Source organism: Hylobates moloch, unplaced genomic scaffold (assembly GCF_009828535.3).
Source record: "Hylobates moloch isolate HMO894 unplaced genomic scaffold, HMol_V3 SCAFFOLD_13, whole genome shotgun sequence".
Classification (NCBI taxonomy): domain Eukaryota; kingdom Metazoa; phylum Chordata; class Mammalia; order Primates; family Hylobatidae; genus Hylobates; species Hylobates moloch.
Genome location: NW_026652288.1, coordinates 42,469,273 through 42,489,876, shown reverse-complemented (window position 1 = coordinate 42,489,876; position 20,604 = coordinate 42,469,273). Strand labels below are relative to the sequence as shown.

The 20,604-nt window shown below is 35.7% G+C and overlaps 1 protein-coding gene and 1 non-coding gene across 8 annotated transcripts in view; one reads left to right on the top strand and one right to left on the bottom strand.

Moving 5' to 3' along the window:
- The window catches only part of MON2 (MON2 homolog, regulator of endosome-to-Golgi trafficking), a 132,989-nt gene that overhangs the window by 68,995 nt on the left and 43,390 nt on the right, over positions 1-20,604 (top strand). For all 7 annotated transcript variants that reach the window (XM_058426984.1, XM_032173180.2, XM_032173179.2 and 4 more), the window contains 10 exons: positions 970-1,082; positions 1,421-1,525; positions 1,915-1,995; positions 2,071-2,144; positions 2,234-2,324; positions 6,934-7,035; positions 8,714-8,824; positions 10,699-10,874; positions 13,481-13,643; positions 16,737-17,030. In XM_058426984.1, the coding sequence (XP_058282967.1) occupies positions 970-1,082; positions 1,421-1,525; positions 1,915-1,995; positions 2,071-2,144; positions 2,234-2,324; positions 6,934-7,035; positions 8,714-8,824; positions 10,699-10,874; positions 13,481-13,643; positions 16,737-17,030 (1,310 nt within the window). The remainder of the gene's footprint in view (positions 1-969; positions 1,083-1,420; positions 1,526-1,914; positions 1,996-2,070; positions 2,145-2,233; positions 2,325-6,933; positions 7,036-8,713; positions 8,825-10,698; positions 10,875-13,480; positions 13,644-16,736; positions 17,031-20,604) is intronic.
- Positions 9,396-9,499, bottom strand: LOC116481415 (U6 spliceosomal RNA). The gene has a single exon (XR_004251569.1). It is a non-coding gene; the product is annotated as a U6 spliceosomal RNA (small nuclear RNA).

The following is a 20,604-nucleotide window of genomic DNA, read 5'->3' as shown; positions in this document are numbered from 1 at the left end:
CTGGAAGTCCTTTGTAAACTATGAGATACCATTGAAATGGTGATTGTTACTTTTTTTTTAATGGAACTAGTAGAACAGTAATATTTGCAACCACTTAGGTTAAACTTACATTCAAAGATTTATTTTCTTGTTGAATTCTTTGAAAATACTTGTTTGTTACATGTAATATAAATTTCGGTGTAATATTTAGGGGTTTTTTTGTTTATACATTTTTTAATGAGACAGAATCTTGCTATATTGCCCAGGCTGACCTTGAACCGGGCTAAAGCAGTCCTGCCTCAGCCTCTCAAGTAGTTGGTATTACAGGCTAATATTCAGTTTTCAAACTGAAAATGTATTGGTCTCTAACTTAAAAAGCATACCAGGGATACATGTTTAAACTACTTAGAATGTGTTCTAGTTCTGTATTGCTTATGAAGAAATCTACCAAAGTTATATAATTTTATGTTCTATAGAAAATTACTTAATATTTGCTTAACTTGTCTTGGTTTTTATACCTCATGAAGTTTTTGTGGTTTTTTTTTGAGACAGAGTCTCGCTCTGTCGCTCAGCCTAGAGTGCAATGACCCAGATCTTGGCTCACTGCAACCACCGCCTCCTAAATTCAAGCAATTCTCCTGCCTCAGCCTCTTGAGTAGCTGAGACTACAGAAGTGCATCAACATACCTGGCTAATTTTTGTATTTTTAGAAGAGTCAGGACTTCACCATGTTGGCCAGGCTGGCCTTCAACTCCTGACCTCAAGTGATCTGCCTGCCTCAGCCTCCCAAAATGGCTGGGATTACAGGTGTGAGCCACTGTGCCCAGCCCCTCATGAGTTTTTTAAATGTTTGCATATAGATATTAGGTATTACTGTTATTTAAATAAGTGTATGGCTAAACTTGGTTTAATCAAACTTTAAATATAATATTACTTTAAATGCAATATAAAAATATATTTTAATTATTTAGGCTTTCCTTTGTGTTCTAGCATATTCTGTTCAGGGCCAAAGTGTTATGATGATAAGTCCATCTAGTGAATCTCACCAACAAGTTGTGGCAGTGGGTCAACCTTTAGCAGTCCAGCCTCAAGGGACAGTAATGGTAATGTACTTGTTTTTTTCTTGGTTATCAATTAGCTATCAAGGAAACTTGTTGTACCTATCTTTGTGTTTGCCAAAATGTATCATACATTTATTTACTTTCTTTTACTAGAACTACTTTCTTAAACTAGAAGAAACTGGTTTATGCAATTGACATTATTGTAACCAATATGATAATACAACTTTTAATCAAATGAATTGTTCCTTATAAAACCTTCCAAATCTTTTTCTTAATTTTTTCTTTAAAAAAATATTTTAATACATTAATGCTACTTTACAAGCTTTTAATTTTTAAGAATACATAACAATTATTGAAAATGTATCCTTTTTAAAATATAGCTGACTTCCAAAAATATCCAGTGTATGAGGACTTTGCTTAACTTGGCACATTGCCATGGGGCTGTTCTTGGAACATCATGGCAACTTGTCTTGGCAACACTTCAGGTATGTAAAAGTATCTGGGTCAGAGATTAGTGTTGTTTTTATATATAATTGCTAACAGTTAGACTAAGCAATGCCTTTTGATGTTTTGGACAGGCCTAAAAACTAGATAGTAAGTATGAAAAAAGAGAAGTTAGAAAGGGAAAAAGATGTGACTCATATTGTAGGAAGTGGTGGAATGCTTCTCATAATGGCCTAAGCTCTGCTGCATATGTTCGATATAATTAATTATTTTATATGAATGTTAATTAGTGATTTTAGTTTTAGGTTTTAAAAACCTACTACTGATTTTAATTTTGGTTACTAGAAGTTACTACTGATTTTAATTTTAGTTGTTAGAATTTTTATACTTTTGTAAACTTCTTTGTTTTGATTTTTTTTTAATTTTACAGCATCTTGTATGGATTCTGGGATTAAAGCCTAGTAGTGGCGGTGCCTTGAAACCTGGGAGAGCTGTAGAAGGACCCAGTACAGTAAGCTCTAGTCTTTCTTACCCAATTAGTGCATCCCAAAGTGTCATATATTACATTTAATTTTATTCTTCTCAGGTTCTAACAACAGCTGTGATGACAGATTTACCAGTGATTTCCAACATACTTTCAAGATTGTTTGAAAGCTCACAGTAAGAGTCAGTTTTTTTAATTGGTAAAAACATTGTTATTAGTTATATACTTTAGATCAAGATGTCTTATTTCTTCATTTCCTTTTTAGGTATCTTGATGATGTATCACTGCATCATTTAATAAATGCGCTTTGCTCCTTGTCTCTAGAAGCAATGGATATGGCCTATGGAAATAATAAGGTGTGATAGTCTACCTTTCTGTTTTAAATATGATACATTAGTTATATAAGATGTACATCCATTATGATCTGAGTGTTTTACTAGTAGAACTAACACTCAGATTGTGTGGTAACCATACTCTGTTGGGTTTTTACTACTTATGGTTATTTGTTGAAGGAGGAATAAAAAGGACATGATTTGGCTTGTGGTATGTCTAAATATGTCATATGATTTTAAGTTGTGTTCATTTCTCATATATACTGAACATTTTAAAAATATTTTTATAAAATAATGTATTACAGTTTTATAGGTTATATAAAATGTCATGATAATACTTGTAATTACAATTTATGATTGGGGTAATATAAGATTTAAATTAAAGAATGTTTGTCTCAGTTTCCTTTGCCTTCATTGGGATGGAAACTAAGGAGCTAATCATTTCTTTCTAAAGGTAATGATTCGCCTTATCTTGAAAATTTAAATTTTTATTTGTTCATTGATTAAATCAATAAAACAATACTTTTGAATATTAACATTCAAGAACATTTCTTTCTATACTACTAAAAATATCACTTTCTGTTATACTTGGAAAGCACAGGAACAGTTGTGTTTATTTGTATCTTAGAAATAATTAAAACAAAATACTTTCCACATTTTAAAATCAATAAATATAGACTATTTACAAATAAGTGAAAATAACCCAAAATATGATTTAAAAGCTAAAATTTATATAATTTAAAGCTATAACATCTAACTGTAGCATTCAAAATTATGTTGTCTGCCTAGTCCCTTTTTTTTTTTTTTTTTAAGACGGAGTCTCACGTTGTCGCCCAGGCTGGAGTGCAGTGGCGCAATCTCGGGTCACTGCTTTGCCTTCCGGGTTCATGCCATTCTCCTGCCTCAGCCTCCCAAGTAGCTGGGACTACAGGTTCCCGCCACCACGCCTGGCTAATTTTTTTTTTGTATTTTCAGTAGAGACGGGGTTTCACCGTGTTAGCCAGGATGGTCTCGATCTCCTGACCTTGTGATCCACCCTCCTCAGACTCCCAAAGTGCTGGGATTACAGGCGTGAGGCACCGCGCCCGGCTGTCTGCCTAGTCCTGAAGTGTAATTCTGTGTACTGTGGCTTTTTATCTTGGCTCTTATGACTCATTTAAAGATTGGTGAAGAAAGTCTCATTAGAGCATAGTTTCATATATTATAGTACATAGCTAGATAATTATATAAACATGCAAGTGTTTGAAAATATGTATTATGCCTGGGCGTGGTGGCTCACGCCTGTAATCCCAGCACTGCAGAAGGCCGAGGCAGGCAGATCACTTGAGGTCAGGAGTTCGAGACCAGCCTGGCCAACATGGTGAAACCCTGTCTCTACTAAAAATACAAAAATTAGCTGGACATGCTCGGTTGAAGCCAGGAGGCAGAGGTTGCTATGAGACGAGATTGTGCCACTGCGCTTCAGCCTGGGCGACAGAGCAAGACTCTGTCTCAAGAAAAAAAAAAAAAGAAAAAAGGAAAATATGTATTATAGTTTGCTCTAAATCAGGGCAAGGATAATATATAATGAGGTAATTAATTTCTCGATACCTTTAATAATTCTACATATTTGAGATTCTTAACACAAAACTCTAATATTTTTAATAAAGTACCTTAATGAAATCTAAGCAAGCTTATATGGTAATGTTTTCAGAATTTATGTATTTATTCAATAAGCGCAGTAGGCTTACTGTGTACGTGGCACTCTGCTCAGAGATATTAAGAAATAAGAGGTTTCTACTTTCAAAGAGCGTATAAGCTACTTGGTTCATAGTTAGTGACAATTATGATGGTATAAGAGTCTCAATAAATAATACAGATGTTAAATGACATGAGACTTACTCTCTGAATTTTTAGTTGCTTGTTATATGTTATTGGTATATGTTTTTATTAAGATGAATTAAGATTAATCAAGATGAACTAGTGTGATTGGAGATGTATATTGAAAGATTGGTAGGACTTAGGTAGGAAAGGACAGGTTAATGTAAATCAAAAGAAAAATATTGTAAGAAATCATGACCTACAAGAAAAAAATAGGAGACTTGATGATTAATCATTTATTTTTAACCTTCAATAGTGCAATTTCAGAGAGTGGTAGCAACAGATACGTTTTAAGGAAGGCTTGGGAAGAATAATTGTTGAGAAAATGGATACACTGAGTAAAATGGAGATAATTTCTTTGAAAATGGATTTGCATGTCTCCATTTTAGGATTTAATTTTGTAAAGTGAAGTAAATATGGAATAGAAATTAAAACTTTATAAAAATATTCAAGTATAAATTTTAGAAAAGTATTCAACATAAACCTTATATTTTTAGATGAAGGCTATAAAAAGTTTATTCAGTTATGCCATCTATAAAAATTATTATAAATATGCAGATGTTAAAATTAGTGGGAAAGTTTCTATATTATTGAAAAAGAATGTTCATCTAAATCGACTGTTCTGAGTGAGTTAAATATTCTAGGGATTAAAGATGTATATATCAGTGTTCTTTAGGTGTGGCTTTACAGTGATCAGCATCTCGTTTTTGATCCTCATTTCAGGAATTTGTGCCAATGTGTTGAGGAAGTAACTTAAGATAAAGCTTGCAGGCCACGCGTGGTGGCTCATGCCTGTAATCCCAGCACTTTGGGAGGCTGAGGTGGGCGGATCACCTGAGGCCAGGAGTTTGTGACCAGCCTGGCCAACATAGAGAACCTCTTCTCTACTAAAAGTACAAAAATTAGCCTGGCATGGTGGTGCACACCTATAATCCCAGCTGTTCTCATGGCTGAGACGTAAGAATCACTTGAACCTGGGAGGTGGAGGTTGCCGTGAGTCAAGATTGCACCGTTGCACTCCAGCCTGGGCAACAGAGTGAAACTCTGTCTCAAAAAAAAAAAAAAAAAAAAGATAAAGCTTGCAAATTCTTTCTTAGAGGAAGATGATACTTTTATAGTTACATTAACAAGCCCAGTATAACAACAACAAAAATATTAAAGCAGCTATTGTTCACTGTTTACTGTATGCCAAGCACTAACTTATTTTATCATTTAAAACAACTCTGTGAGATTTAGTGGTAATATACCCTTTTACAGATGAAAATATGAAAAATAAGTGACGTGCCTGAGGTTACGTACTTACTTATTGGAAGAGCTTGGATTTGAATTCACTTATGTCTCATTCCAAAGCTCTGTTCTTAAATACTTTGCTGACTTTTGGTGTGCATCAGAAACAGCTATGTAGTTTTTTAAAAAATGTAAATGCAAGGGCCACATTCTAGGTTTTTGAGTAAGAATCTCCAGGTGTGAGCTTTGGATACCTATACATTATTCTTTTACATGATTCTTGAGTATATCCTAGTTAAAATAAGTAAGAGGAAGAGGAGGAATAAGAAGTAATATTAGGCAACATTGTGGGAGAACTTATATGCCAGGCACTTTCTAACATTAGATAGTTTTCTATATTATTATTATCTTCATTTTTTAGGTTTAAAAAATAAAAACATTCAGAAGAGGTACATAGGTTACCCAAGGTTGTATAGCTATTAAGTAGTAGAGTTGAGATGAGATCTCAGTTAAAACTTCATAGACATCATCTTAACTACTATACCATATTCTCCCTAGAATCATGAATTTTTCTACCACCAAAATTTTTAGGGTGCTTGCCACATTAGCGCATGCGGGAAGGGTCAACCTGACCATATTTGTCTTAAAACCCCAATATACTTGGTTCACTGGTTTCTGCTAGAAAGGAAGATATTATCACACATTTCTCTGTTAGATTTTTATTAGCACTGTAAAAATGTTAAGAATATAGACTCATAAAAAATCTTTTTCTTTAAAAATTATTCTCCTAATTGGCTTTTTTATTCAGTTGTCTTGTCTTTTTTCTAAGACAATGTCTCTGTTTGAAATACCACAGCCATCCACTCAAAAATACTTATGGCTTTCATCAGCTGAATTTGCATTTAAACATGTTTATCACCTTCATTAATATTGGATTAGGGATAACTGCCCTTTGATCTTTTCTGAAACCATTCTTGTGACACATGGACCAAGTACTCTAATTTAGCCGTGTATAATGTACCCCGGTTCCCTTTCTGATTATTGATATGTCAGGGACTATAGAAAACTGTTTTGTCTTCGTGTCCTCTACTGTTCTGTTAGTGTCTGGACTGACAGCCCTGATCTCTGCTATACTCTTGATTTCATTTTCCTTTTCCTTTATCTGTGTTGGCTCTTTTTCCCTACTTCTTGACATTCACACATAAAACCTGGTCATTTTAAGACTTTGCTGACAAGAATGCTTCTTTCCTTCTGGTTGGAAGACTAGCCATTCTATGTGTCTAGTATGATTTTTGGATTTTCATCCCTTCCCTATTAAAGCATTCTCTTCCTAACCAAATTTTCTAATTAGGAGCTATTTTGGATACTTAAGGTTGACAGGAAGCCTTGTCTTTGATAACTGAGGTTTTGTTATATTTACTAACTTTATACTAACTAGTCAATTTTAATTTCAGTCATGCTCTTCAGAGTATTCTCAGTTTTATTCATAGTCTAATTACTCAGAATTCTCCTTATACTATCAAAATACAATGTATTTTCTCCCTAGGAACCATCTCTTTTTGCTGTTGCCAAATTGTTAGAAACTGGTTTAGTTAATATGCACCGAATAGAAATTCTGTGGAGACCTCTGACTGGCCATCTACTTGAGGTAAATTCTCTTTCTTAAATATGTTTGATTTTTTAATAAACATTTGCACACTGAGCTAATGATTCTCAAGAGCCATTTGAAAAATCAGCATTAACTTTTTTTCTCCCTTTCCTGACCGTGTACTTACTTATGTTTGTACATTTTATCAAGGACTAAAGTTGTTTTGTAATTTATTTCATGAAGGAATTGGTTGCTTTTATTGGCTGAAAATGGGTGACATTTTAAAGTGAGAAATATCAGTGAAATCAGCTGTTAGCTTGAGACCCCTTTCTTTTATCATACAGTCTCTTGATCCACCTCAGTTTCAGATAGTTCTGAAACTTCAAGGCAGTTGGGGCATAGAGTTAATAGTAAACACTGCTCATTGATAGCCTTTGCTATCATCATGAGATAGCTTTTTTTTTTTCTCCTTTTTGAGATGGAGTCTAACTCCGTTACCCAGGCTGGAGTGCAGTGGTGAGATCTCGCCTCACTGCAACCTCCGCCTCCCAGGTTCAAGCAATTCTCCTGCCTCAGTCTCCCGAGTAGCTGGGATTACAGGCACGCACCACCACACCTGGCTTATTTTTGTATTTGTAGTAGAGACGGGGTTTAACCATATTAGCCATGCTGGTCTTGGAACTCCTGACCTCAGGTGATCCACCCGCCTTGGTCTCCCAAAGTGCTTGGATTACAGGCGTGAGCAACTGCGCCTGGCCTTGATTATGAGACAACTTTCTGCAAAGGGGAAAACCTGTTTGGTAACACTAACTATAGATAGTGCTGGAGAATTTTACCTGGATTTGCATTGTCTTACATTCAGGTTGAGATAATTCTTAATAAATAGTTCCTGCTTAAAAACAAGCTGCTTCTGCCAGTACGTGTGTTTGTGTTAGGTTTAGGTTACCATAGTTCTTTTGTGTTATTTAGAAACCTAGGAAAGGTATTATTCTTAGTAAGAAAAACAGGCTGGCTGCAGTAGCTCACACCTATAATCCCAGCACTTTGGGAGGCTGAGGTGGGAGGATTGCTTAAGCCCAGGAGTTCAAGACCAACCCTGGGCAACATAGGGAGACACCATTTCTACAAAAAATTTAAAAAATTAGTCAGGCTTGGTGGTATATGCTTGTGGTTCTAACTACTTGGGAGGCTGAATGGAGAGAATTGCTTGAACCCAGGAAGTTGACGCTGCAGTGAGCTGTGATTGTGCCACTGCATTCCAGACTGAGTAACAAAGTGAGAGACTGTGTCTCAAAAATAATAATAATACAATAGATAAGGAAAACAGATGTACATGAGCTTTGCCCCCATTTTATTGGAATTACTTTTATGAATGATTAAAGGCTATGTGCAGATGCCTTCATTAATGGATGGTCTCATCAAAGGGCAACTCTGTGACATATTATTTGATTAATGAGGGTAAACTTAATTAAGAACCTTGGTATTAGCTTCTTTTGTTTACCCTGATATATAATTTACTGTTATGAAATCCTTTCTTTTCTGTGAATTGTTTTAGTTTCATCTTTTTTCTTCTGTCTCTCTATTGCTTGCTCTTGCCCTTATTCAGAAGGTAAGCTAACTTACATTTTGGGTGTAATTTTTCTTCCAACCCTTATTGAACATTTGATATAAAATGTAAAATTGATGTGTGATTCATAGCTTAAGTATACACATTAAACTTAATTTTATATACCTTCAGGTCTGCCAGCATCCAAACTCTCGAATGAGAGAATGGGGAGCAGAAGCTTTAACTTCCCTTATTAAAGCAGGATTAACATTTAACCATGATCCTCCACTCTCACAAAACCAGGTAATAAAAACCTTACTTTTTAAAAAGAATACTCAATATAAAATTATCCTCCTCCATATGAGATTCTTTTCTTATCAGGTAGATCATATTCTAAGAGTAGGTTTTTAACTTAATACTCTATTTTATATGTAGGCCCTGAATCTCTTACATAAGGTAAGAGATTTTTAGGGCTGTCTTCATAAAAAATTTTAAACATCTTGTGGATGACACTAACCTAAGTTAAATTACCTGGAATTGGTCTCACGTTTGTAAGTTTTCTTCTTCATGCAGTGCTAAAGTATTGTTTTGGAGCCTCTTTTGCTTTGGTCTTTACCTGTCCCTGGATTTTTTTTTTTTTTCTCAGTACCCTTGCATGGGGAGAAAATAAGTGGCAGAAGAAACAAGCACAGTGAAATAGATTTTTATTTTAAAATAATTTTAAATTATTTTTTACTTCCAGAGTTTACTTTTGTCATGAATTCTTTGTCCTGACTCTATTATTTGTACCCACTTTTTAAAAAGTCTACCAAAGTTTTATTGTTTCATGACTGAGTAGGAATGAGGCATTTATTTATTTTTTAATCTTTTAAATAAAAATATGGAGTACATCATGAATTTGCGTGTCATCCTTGCCCAGGGGCTGTGCTAATCTCTGTATCATTTCAATTTCAGTATATGTGCTACTGAAGCAATCACAGAATGAGGCATTTAATAACCATTCCAATTGCCCTCATCATCTTATTGTATTGTAATTGTATTCTAGAAATTGAGTTAACACATAATTATTGAATACACCTCCTGGAATAAGATGATGAACAAGACAGAAAAGATATTATAAAGCTTATAGAGCTTACATTTAATGATTTCATATGTTCTTCTGCAACAATTTGATTTTTTTTAAAAAAATAATACCTGTTTCCATTTATTTTGATATCCTCAATGTCCAGCTTAATACTTAGTGCATAGTGAAAGCTTAGAAATGTTTATTCAGTGAATGAACCAAATAAATGAATCCCCTAGAGAGAAAAAAGTTAAGAATGAAAGGTTTTCAGATGCTGAAAGGGATAGACAGAGTGCTTTTTTTAAGTCGCCAACAAATTTCGTGGTTTTATGTCATCTTTGTTAATATCTGCTACATTTATTCATTTTTTATAAATATTATAGCTACTATTACTACATTACACTTGAGAATTTTACATTTAAATACATGTGATATACATTAATAAAGTAAATGAAAGGTCATTTTAGAAATTGGGAATTGATTCCCTCTCTCCAAATGTATCTAGAGATATATTTCCTTTAGTGAAATTTATTTCTATTATTTATGGGGTCTATAATTAGTATCTTTTGAAGTAAGAAAACTACCCATTTACCTAAAATCTAACATCTTGAAAGTTGATTTTTTCTCTTACTTAAAAATATAGATTTGTCTTTAATAATTACTGTTAGATAAATGAGTAGAAAAATTCCAAACGGGCATGGTGGCTCACATCTGTAATCCTAGCACCTTGGGAGGCCAAGGTGGGCAGATCACCTGAGGTCAGGAGTTCAAGACCAGCCTGGCCAACATGGTGAAACCTCGTCTCTACTAAAAATACAAAAATTAACCGGACATGGTGGTACATGCCTGTAATCCCAGCTACTCAGGAGGCTGAAAGAGGAGGATCACTTGAACCAAGGAGACGGAGGGTGCAGTGAGCCAAGATTGCACCACTGCACTCCAGCCTCCTGGGTGACAGAATGAGACTTCATTTCAAAAAAAATAAATAAAACATAAAAATATCTGTTTCCCATAGTAGTCTGAATGGAGATGAATTTAAACTTGAAAAGCAACAGCAAAGCCTTCTTGTCTTTTTGGACTTCTCTTCCTAATTAGTTTCTTGCCCCCTTTTCAGAGGCTGCAGTTGCTTTTATTGAACCCATTAAAGGAGATGTCCAATATTAATCATCCAGATATTCGACTCAAGCAGTTAGAATGTGTGTTGCAGATTCTGCAGAGTCAGGGAGACAGTCTTGGGCCTGGATGGCCATTAGTGCTTGGAGTCATGGGAGCAATCAGAAATGATCAAGGGTAAGTATTTAAAATTGAGAAAAAATATGTATGAAAAATAAAATATAAATAAAATAAAATTAACATCAAAAAAGTGATAGAGGTAGAAAAGGACTCCATCCTAAAATCTTGAAATAGTGGTTTTTTTTTTCATGTATGCGCTTCCTGCTTAAGGCTGAGATCTGTAATAGTTTTTCTTAACTCTACCCCTAAGTGGCTACAGGCAATTTTTAGGGATCACCTTTGGTTTGGAAAGATGGAAAAATTGCTCTTTATTTGACATTCATGCAAGAATACATGATTCTTACTTATAAGATACATGAAACAATCTAACAAATTTTATAACACATCCAAAGATTGGGTTGTTGTGTTTTGTTAAAATAAATAAATTATTTGATAAGATGTGAAATAGCATTTAGGGCTTGACCTCCCTATATATATTAGGCAGTCAGAAATTGCTTTAAAGTAACTTTTTCCTTACTTTTTAATTTATTAAACATTTATTCTGTGCATAGTGTATTTCAGATACTATGCATGATAGTTATTCTGATTACACAGGTAAATAGCTCCTGCCTTAGACATAGAATCCTAGTGAGAAGGTATAGTTATACGCTGCCTAACGTTTCAGTCAACAACAGACCACATATATGATGGAGGTCCCATAAGATTTTAGTACTCTGTTTTTACTGTACCTTTTCTATGTTTAGATATGTTTCAGTACATAAATACTTATATTGTGTTACAATTGCCTACAGTATTCAGGACAGGAGCAAGCTGTACAGGTTTGTAGCCCAGGAGCAATAATATACCATATAGCCCAGGTGTGTAGTAGGTTATGTCATCTAGGTTTGTGTCAGTAAACTCTGTGATGTTCATACAGCAACAGAATCACCTAATGACACATTTCTCAGATCATACCCTCGTCAGTAAGCAATACATGACTGTAGTTTGTTATGCCACAAAAAAAGAAACCTTCAGAAGGAGGACAGAGGCAAAATTATGAAGGAGATTTATATGCTTATATAAATGATTTGAATGTATCCAGAATTCATGTGGGAGACATTTTGAGATTTTAAGCAGAGGAATGACGTAATCATATATGAATTTGATAGATATCACTGTGACAGCAGCACGGAAGGGAAGGTGGGAAATGAGAATGCCTACAAGTGCTCACTAGAAATAAGAGATGGATTTGAGCTACTTAACGGATTGAATGTAGTGGGCGGGGCATAGGGGAAAATAGCAATCAGGAGTGACTTCTAGATTTCTGACTTAGGAAGTTTAGTGGGGGATGGTAGTATCATTAACTAAATAGGGAATACACAAGGAAGAGCAAATTTGGAGGGGACATACGGACTTGTTTAACTTTTGGGGTAGGAGATTGCAGTGGAGAGATTAAGCAGACAGACCTTGGATAGATTTTTCTGTAATTCTGCAGTAACACACTTTTGTTTTGATGACTAGTTCAGAAGTTGTAGATGACCAAGATGCTTGAGAATATTATGGAAAGTTAATTTTTCTTAACTATTTATAGTAATAAAATTCTTTAAATACTACAAAATATTGAGATGCTTAAATTGAAGAGATCAGCTTAGATCAAGCTTAAATGTCTTCTCCCACCCTATAATGTGGTGTATTAAATAGGGCATTGTAGTAAGGGTATAATGAATTAATGGGTGTAAAACACTTAGAAAGTATGTGACATACTAAGCACTCAGAGTATTAGCAATTATCCTTACCATTTTCATTATTATTTTTTACCATCAGGATTTTTCTCCAAAACTAAATACTTATTATCTTTATTTGAAATTCAAAATTTACTCTTTTCTCACTGACTGGATGTGGGTTTTTATATTTCTTTGGAGATTTAAATAAGATACGTATGGATATAAAAGAATGAGGAGCTCTTTTTCAGTAAATTGTGTGTATTTACATGTACTGGGCACTGTACTAGATATCAGGGATACAGTGAGGAGAAAAATAACTGTAGCAAACTTCCCATTCTCATTTATTGTCTAAGTTTTCTTTGGTTAGTTGGTATGAAATACAAATAGAAGTAATATGATGTTAATACTTTATTTTTAAATTTGCTTTTATTTCTTATTGCCTGTAAGCTTCTTTCTTTGTTTTTGTTAATTTGTTTAAGTAAGCATATCTTTTTTACATTTATGTAAATGTTAAAATACTTTATGATCGATATTAGGAAAGAGTTTCTTGTTTAAATTCTAAAATAAAATTTTACTTCAAATTTTTTTAAGGTATGTATTTTTACACATTTCTTTTAAATGCATAAGTAAGGCTGGGTGTGGTAGCTCATGCCTGTAATCGTAGCACTTTGGGAGGCTAAGGCAGGAGGATCGCTTGAGCCCAGGAAATTGAGACCAGCCGAGGCAACATAGTGGGACCCTGTCTCCACAAAAAAAGAAAGAAGAAAAAAAGGCATGGGGGTGTGCACCTGTAGTCCCAGCTACTGGGGAAGCTGAGGTGGGAGGATCACATGATCCAGGGAGGTTGAGAGTGAGGCGTGATCGCACCACTGCACTCCAACCTGAGTGACAGAGTGAGACCCTGTCTCAAAAATAAATAAATAAAATAAGTGCATCTGTATACATTTCTTTTGTTTTCAGAGAATCCTTGATACGAACTGCATTCCAATGTCTTCAGTTGGTTGTGACAGATTTTCTACCAACAATGCCTTGTACTTGCCTGCAAATAGTTGTAGATGTTGCAGGTAGCTTTGGCCTCCATAACCAAGAACTCAATATTAGTTTAACTTCAATAGGTTTATTGGTAAGTATCATTGTCCTTAGAATATAATATAATTTAGAAATCATTGTTACTCAGTTGGGAGTGAATGCTAAGCAAATATACTTTTAGCTCTTTGCAAATTGTTTATATGGCTTTTAAATTTCAAACTTACATCTGTGTGAAGGATTAAATAACATCACTTAAATATTAATAACAAAATTTTGAAATAATTTTCATACATTGAGCTGAAGTTTGGGTTTTACAGAGTTTGTCATGAAAGAGTTTAGTAAACAATAGTATATGCAAGGGAAATCTTCAGCTGACTTTTATGTGAACCAATTACATTAGCCCCTGACAAGAAAATCAGCTTGTACTTTGAAACCTTGAAGCCAAGCATTGACTTTTTATCTTTAGCCATGAAAGTCCTACATGACATCTTCAAGTAGAAGGCTGTTTCAGGCTGGGCGTGGTAGCTGATGCCTATAATCCCAGCACTTTGGGAGGCTGAGGTGGGAGGATTGCTGAGGCCAGGAGTTTGAGACCAGCCTGGGCAATAAAATGAGACTCCCATCTCTACTAAAAATTAGCTGTGTATGGTGGTGCACACCTGTAGTCTCAGCTACATGGGAAGCTGGGATGGGAGGATTGTTTGAGCCCAGGAATTGGAGGCTGCAGTGAGCTATGATCACAGCACTGCACTTCAGCCTTGGCGACAGACCCAGACCTTGTCTCTGTAAAAAATAATAATAATAAAAAGGCTGTTTTGTCTACGTTGAAAATCTGTTGGTCAGTGTAGCCACCTTCATCGGTGATCTTAGCTAGATCTGGATGACTTGCTACAGCTTCTACATCAGCACTTGCTGCTTCACCTTGTACTTGTAGGTTATGGTGATAACGTCTTTTCTTAAACCTCATGAACTAGCCCCTGCTAGCTTCAGACTTTTCTTCTGCAGCTTCCTAACTTTGCTCAGCCTTTATAGAATTGAGGAGAATTAGGGCCTTGCTCTGGATTAGGCTTTGGCTTAAGGGAATCTTGTAGCTCGTTTGACCTTCTATCCAGACAGCTAAAAGTTTCTTGATACCATCAATAAGGCTGGTGTACTTTCTTCTTTCTTTCTTTCTTTCTTTCTTTCTTTCTTTCTTTCTTTCTTTCTTTCTTTCTTTCTTTTTTTCTTTTCTTTCTGAGACGGAGTCTTGCTCTTGTCGCCCAGGCTGAAATGCAGTGGCATGATCTTGGCTCACTGCAATCTCTGCCTCCTGGCTTCAAGCAATTCTCCTGCCTCAGCCTCCCATGTAGCTGGGATTACAGGTGCCCACCAGGATGTACTTTCTTATCATTTGTTTGTTCTTTGGAGTAGCACTTTTCATTTCCTTCAAGAACTTATCCTGTGCATTTACAACTTGGCTCACTGGCACAAGAGGCCCAGCTTTTGGCCTGTCTTGGTTTTCAACATGCCTTCCTCACTAAGCTTAATTATTTCTAGCTTTTGATTGAAAGTGAGAGAAATGCGACTCTTCCTTTTACTTGAACACTACAGGTCATTGTAGGGTTAATTGGCCTAATTTCACTGTTGTTGTATCTGAAGAAATAGGGAGGCCTGAGAAGAAGTAAAAAGATGAGGAAACAACCTGATGATGAAACAGTTAGAAAACTCACGTTAAGTTTGCCATCTTACATAGGTACGGCTCATGTGCCCCCAAATAGTTACAATAGTCACATCAAAGATCACGGATCATAGATCACCATAACAGACATAGTAATAATTAAAAAGTTTGAAATATTACAAGTATTACTAAAATGTGGCACAGAGACACAAAGTGATCATATGCTGCTGGAAAAAAATGGTACCAACAGACTTGTTCAATGCAGGGTTACCACAAACCTTTATAAATTGCAATTTATAAAAATTGCAATTATCTGTGAAGCACAACAAAGAGAAGTGCAATAAAACAAGGTATCTCTGTAATGAAATCTTAGAGAATTGTTAACATTACATGAAATAAACATGCACAGAATTGTTTTCAACATATATTTAAAGACAATTATTTAGAATCTTTTAAATGTGTATTAAAACTCAGAAGTTTTATAAATTTGAACTTTAAATTTTCCTCACAAGCTAGATAAGTTACTACATTCAGCTCTTCCTATGTTCTGCTCTTAATATTTGTGGCTTCTGCATCTGTAGATTCAACCAACTATAAATAGAAAAATTTTTTTTAAAACAGGATAGTTGTGTCTGTACTGAACATGTACAGGCTTTCTTGTCAATATTACCTAAACAATACAGTATAACAACTAGTTACATAGCATTTACCTTATGTTAGGTATTAAAAGTTACCTAGTATTATTCAAAGTATACGGGAGGATGTGTGTAGGTTATATTCAAATACTACACCATTTTATATAACGGACTTGAGGATTTGTGGATTTGGGTATGGGGTGGGAGGTCCTGAAACCAATCCCCCACGGATACTGAGGGACAACTGTATTTTACTATTACTATTATTTTTCCCATTTTTACATGGGAAAAAATGTAAGCATGTTGCATATATGATTGCAAGTGGGTGGCTAGTTCAGCATTGCTTAAATTACTGCTGGATAGCACCTCCTTTATTTTACATTTATGTCCACAGTACTGGATTCTCTACATTTTAACCATTGGCATAATTATCATTAATATAAGATATGTTTGGAAACAGTAATTGCTCTCGTATGAAATTACAAACTTATTAAACAATATTAAGGAATTGTTAACATGGTTAGGGTGGTAATGATATTATAGTTATATTTTTTATAGTTAACAGTTGTTATATTTAGATGGTAGATATATCAATATGTTCAAGTTCCTTATACTATTCTTGGTTTTTTCTATGTTCTTGACATTTTTTATAATAAAAAAGTAAAAAAAAAAAAAAATGTTAGCACAAGATTGTTTCCTCACTTTCTCCTGAAATAATGTAGAGACACTGACAGAAGAAGAGATGTTTTCATTCAATCTATTCTACTAGGAAAGAGATTTTTGAAGTAATGTTTTTAAAGTTTTACTCTGAAAGGTAAAACAGCCACATGTTGCATATTTATGTGTTTAAAACAAAACCTTGAATGAACTAATATTTTTCTACTTTGCTTTTTAGTGGAATATTTCAGATTATTTTTTCCAAAGAGGGGAAACTATTGAAAAAGAACTAAATAAGGAAGAGGCAGCACAGCAAAAGCAGGCAGAAGAGAAAGGAGTTGTTTTAAATCGGCCATTCCACCCTGCACCGCCATTTGATTGCTTGTGGTTATGTCTTTATGCAAAATTGGGTGAACTATGTGTGGATCCCCGTCCTGCTGTCAGGAAGAGTGCAGGGCAAACTCTGTTTTCTACAATTGGTGCGCATGGAACTTTATTACAGCATTCAACCTGGCACACTGTTATCTGGAAGGTATTGTAAAATAGATTGGACTACCAGCTTTTAATGAGACTTGCTTATATATTAATACTTTTTCAGTTAAACTTATTTCTTTTAATTTTTAAAGAATTTCCATGCATTTGTGTATTTGACAAAACAGGAAATAACTGTGTCATATTGTAAATTGTACCGCATACAGAGCAAATTAAATATTAATAGCCTTATCTCTGTTTCTGTCTTCATCTCTTATTATCACTCTCGTGATTTCTGCCTTTGCCTTTCTCCTTTTTTTCCCCCCGTTTTCCCAAATGGTAAAAACCAGGAGTTACTAAACAACAAAGGGTAATCAATCCCTTACCATAGAGTGGAAAGCTTTTGGGGTCTTTGTTTGTTTTACTTTTGAGGTCTACTTATAGATATGTAATTTAAATATAATCAAAAGAGAATTTTATTAACAGATGAATATCAATAGCAATGAAGTTTACTTGTAGGCTCACCAAACAAAAGTAACCTCCAAATGGTATATTGTACATGTAATGTTTATTCATTAAATTACATTTTCATTTTTTTCTTCTTTTGAAACTTCTAATAAAATCAGCAGTTTATTAGTGATCATTCCCTCTTTGCTAAAAGTCTCATCTTTTTTGTTCCATCTGTTCCATTAAATAAAATTCTGTTTTTATAATCCTTTCACTTGCTTTTGTGAGTTTTTCAAATTAATAGACCCCAAAATGTCTTCTTAAAAAATTAATGGGCTGGGCATGGTGACTCATGCCTGTAATCCCAGTACTTTAGGAGGCTGAGGCAGCAGGATCACCTGAGGTCAGGGGTTCAAGACCAACCTGGCCAATATGGTGAAACCCCATATCTATTATAGTAAAAGCCCTCTTTCCTTCTGTCTTCTATTTCAATTCCATCCCATAGTTCCTCCTCAGATCACAAACATGCTTAATTCTCCCATACAGTTTGTTTTTAATCTAATACTTTTCTGATTCTAATTTTCCTTTCAAGCAACTTCATTTTTTATCTTCTTGCTGCCTAATTCTTAATGATTTTCTCCTCACACCCCTTGCATTGTCTTATTTTCTGTAATTGATTTCCAGACTATTCTACTTCAGTCTCTTAGAGTGTAACAGAATCACCTTGAAGACTTGTTAAAGCACAAAATGTTGAGCCACTATTGTCAGCCCTCCCCAAACTTGGTTTCTGATTATTTTGGCCTGGAGTGAGGCCTGAGAATTTGTATTTCTATCAAGTTCCTGGGTGAAGCTTGATGCTGCTGGTTAGTGCAGAGACCACGCTTTGAGAAACACAGAAATTCTTCATAGGCTACAGTTGGTCTTTTTTTGTAAGTGAAAGATAGGGTCTTGCTCTGTCACCCAGGCTTGAGTGCAGTGGCCTGATCATAGCACACTATAGCCTTGACCTGCCAGGCTCAAGCGATCCTCCCACCTCAGTCTCTTGAGTAGCTAGGACTGTAGGCTCACACTACCAAGCCCAGCTAATTTTTAAATTTTTTTTTGTAGAGATAGTCTCACCATATTGCCCCGGCTGTTCTCAAACTCTAGGATTCAAGCAATCCTCCCCACTTTATGGCCTTCCGAAGCACTGGGATTGGCCGGGCACGGTGGCTCATGCCTGTAATCCCAGCACTTTGGGAGGCCGACGTGGGTGGATCACAAGGTCAGGGCATCGAGACCATCCTGGCTAACACGGTGAAACCCCGTCTCTACTAAAACACACACACAAAAAAGCTAGCCGGGCGTGGTGGCGGGCGCCTGTAGTCCCACCTTCTTGGGAGGCTGAGACAGGAGAATGGTGTGAACCCGGGAGGCGGAGCTTGCAGTGAGCCGAGATCATGCCCCTGCACTCCAGCCTGGGTGACAGAGCAAAAAAAAAAAAAAAAAAAAAGCACTGGGATTACAGGCGTGAGCCGTCTCCAATAATTCTACTTTTGTCCTGAACCCCTCTCCTTACCTTTGTGTCTGTGGTACTTTTAAGTTTTAGGGTACATGTGCACAATGTGCAGGTTTGTTACATATGTATCCATGTGCCATGTTGGTTTGCTGCACCCATTAACTCGTCATTTAGCATTAGGTATATCTCCTAATGCTGTCCCTCCCCCCTTCCCCAACCCCACAACAGTCCCCGGAGTGTGATGTTCCCCTTCCTGTGTCCACGTGTTCTCATTGTTCAATTCCCACCTATGAATGAGAACATGCGGTGTTTGGTTTTTTGTCCTTGTGATAGTTTACTGAGAAAGATGTTTTCCAGTTTCATCCATGTCCCTACAAAGGACATGAACTCATCATTTCTTATGGCTGCATAGTATTCCATGGTGTATATGTGCCACATTTTCTTAATCCAGTCTGTCGTTGTTGGACATTTGGGTTGGTTCCAAGTCTTTGCTATTGTGAATAGTGCCGCCATAAACATACGTGTCCATGTGTCTTTATAGCAGCATGATTTATAGTCCTTTGGGTATGTACCCAGTAACGGGATGGCTGGGTCAAATGGTATTTCTAGTTCAAGATCCCTGAGGAATCGCCACACTGACTTCCACAATGGTTGAACTAGTTTACAGTCCCACCAACAGTGTAAAAGTGTTCCTATTTCTCCACATCCTCTCCAGCACCCGTTGTTTCCTGACTTTTTAATGATGGCCATTCTAACTGGTGTGAGATGGTATCTCATTGTGGTTTTGATTTGCATTTCTCTGATGGCCATTGATGATGAGCATTTTTGCATGTGTATTTTGGCTACATAAATGTCTTCTTTTGAGAAGTGTCTGTTCATGTCCTTCGTGCACTTTTTGATGAGGTTGTTTGTTTTTTTCTTGTAAATTTGTTTGAGTTCATTGTAGATTCTGGATTACCTACCCCTTTGTCAGATGAGTAGGTTGCGAAAATTTTCTCCCATTTTGTAGATTGCCTGTTCACTCTGATGGTAGTTTCTTTTGCTGTGCAGAAGCTCTTTAGTTTAATTAGATTCCATTTGTCAATTTTGGCTTTTGTTGCCATTGCTTTTGGTGTTTTAGACATGAAGTCCTTGCCCATGCCTATGTCCTGGATGGTATTGCCTAGGTTTTCTTCTAGGGTTTTTATGGTTTTAGGTCTAACATGTAAGTCTTTCATCCATCTTGAATTAATTTTTGTGTAAGGTGTAAGGAAGGGATCTAGTTTCAGCTTTCTACATATGGCTAGCCAGTTTTCCCAGCACCATTTATTAAATAGGGAATCCTTTCCCCATTTCTTGTTTTTGTCAGGTTTGTCAAAGATCAGATAGTTGTAGATATGTGGCATTATTTCTGAGGGCTCTGTTCTGTTCCATTGATCTATGTCTCTGTTGTGGTACCAGTACCATGCTGTTTTGGTTACTGTAGCCTTGTAGTATAGTTTGAAGTCAGGTAGCGTGATGCCTCCAGCTTTGTTCTTTTGGCTTAGGATTGACTTGGCAATGTGGGCTCCTTTTTGGTTCCATATGAACTTTAAAGTAGTTTTTTCCAATTCTGTGAAGAAAGTCATTGGTAGCTTGATGGGGATGGCATTGAATCTATAAATTACCTTGGGCAGTATGGCCATTTTCACGATATTGATTTTTCCAACCC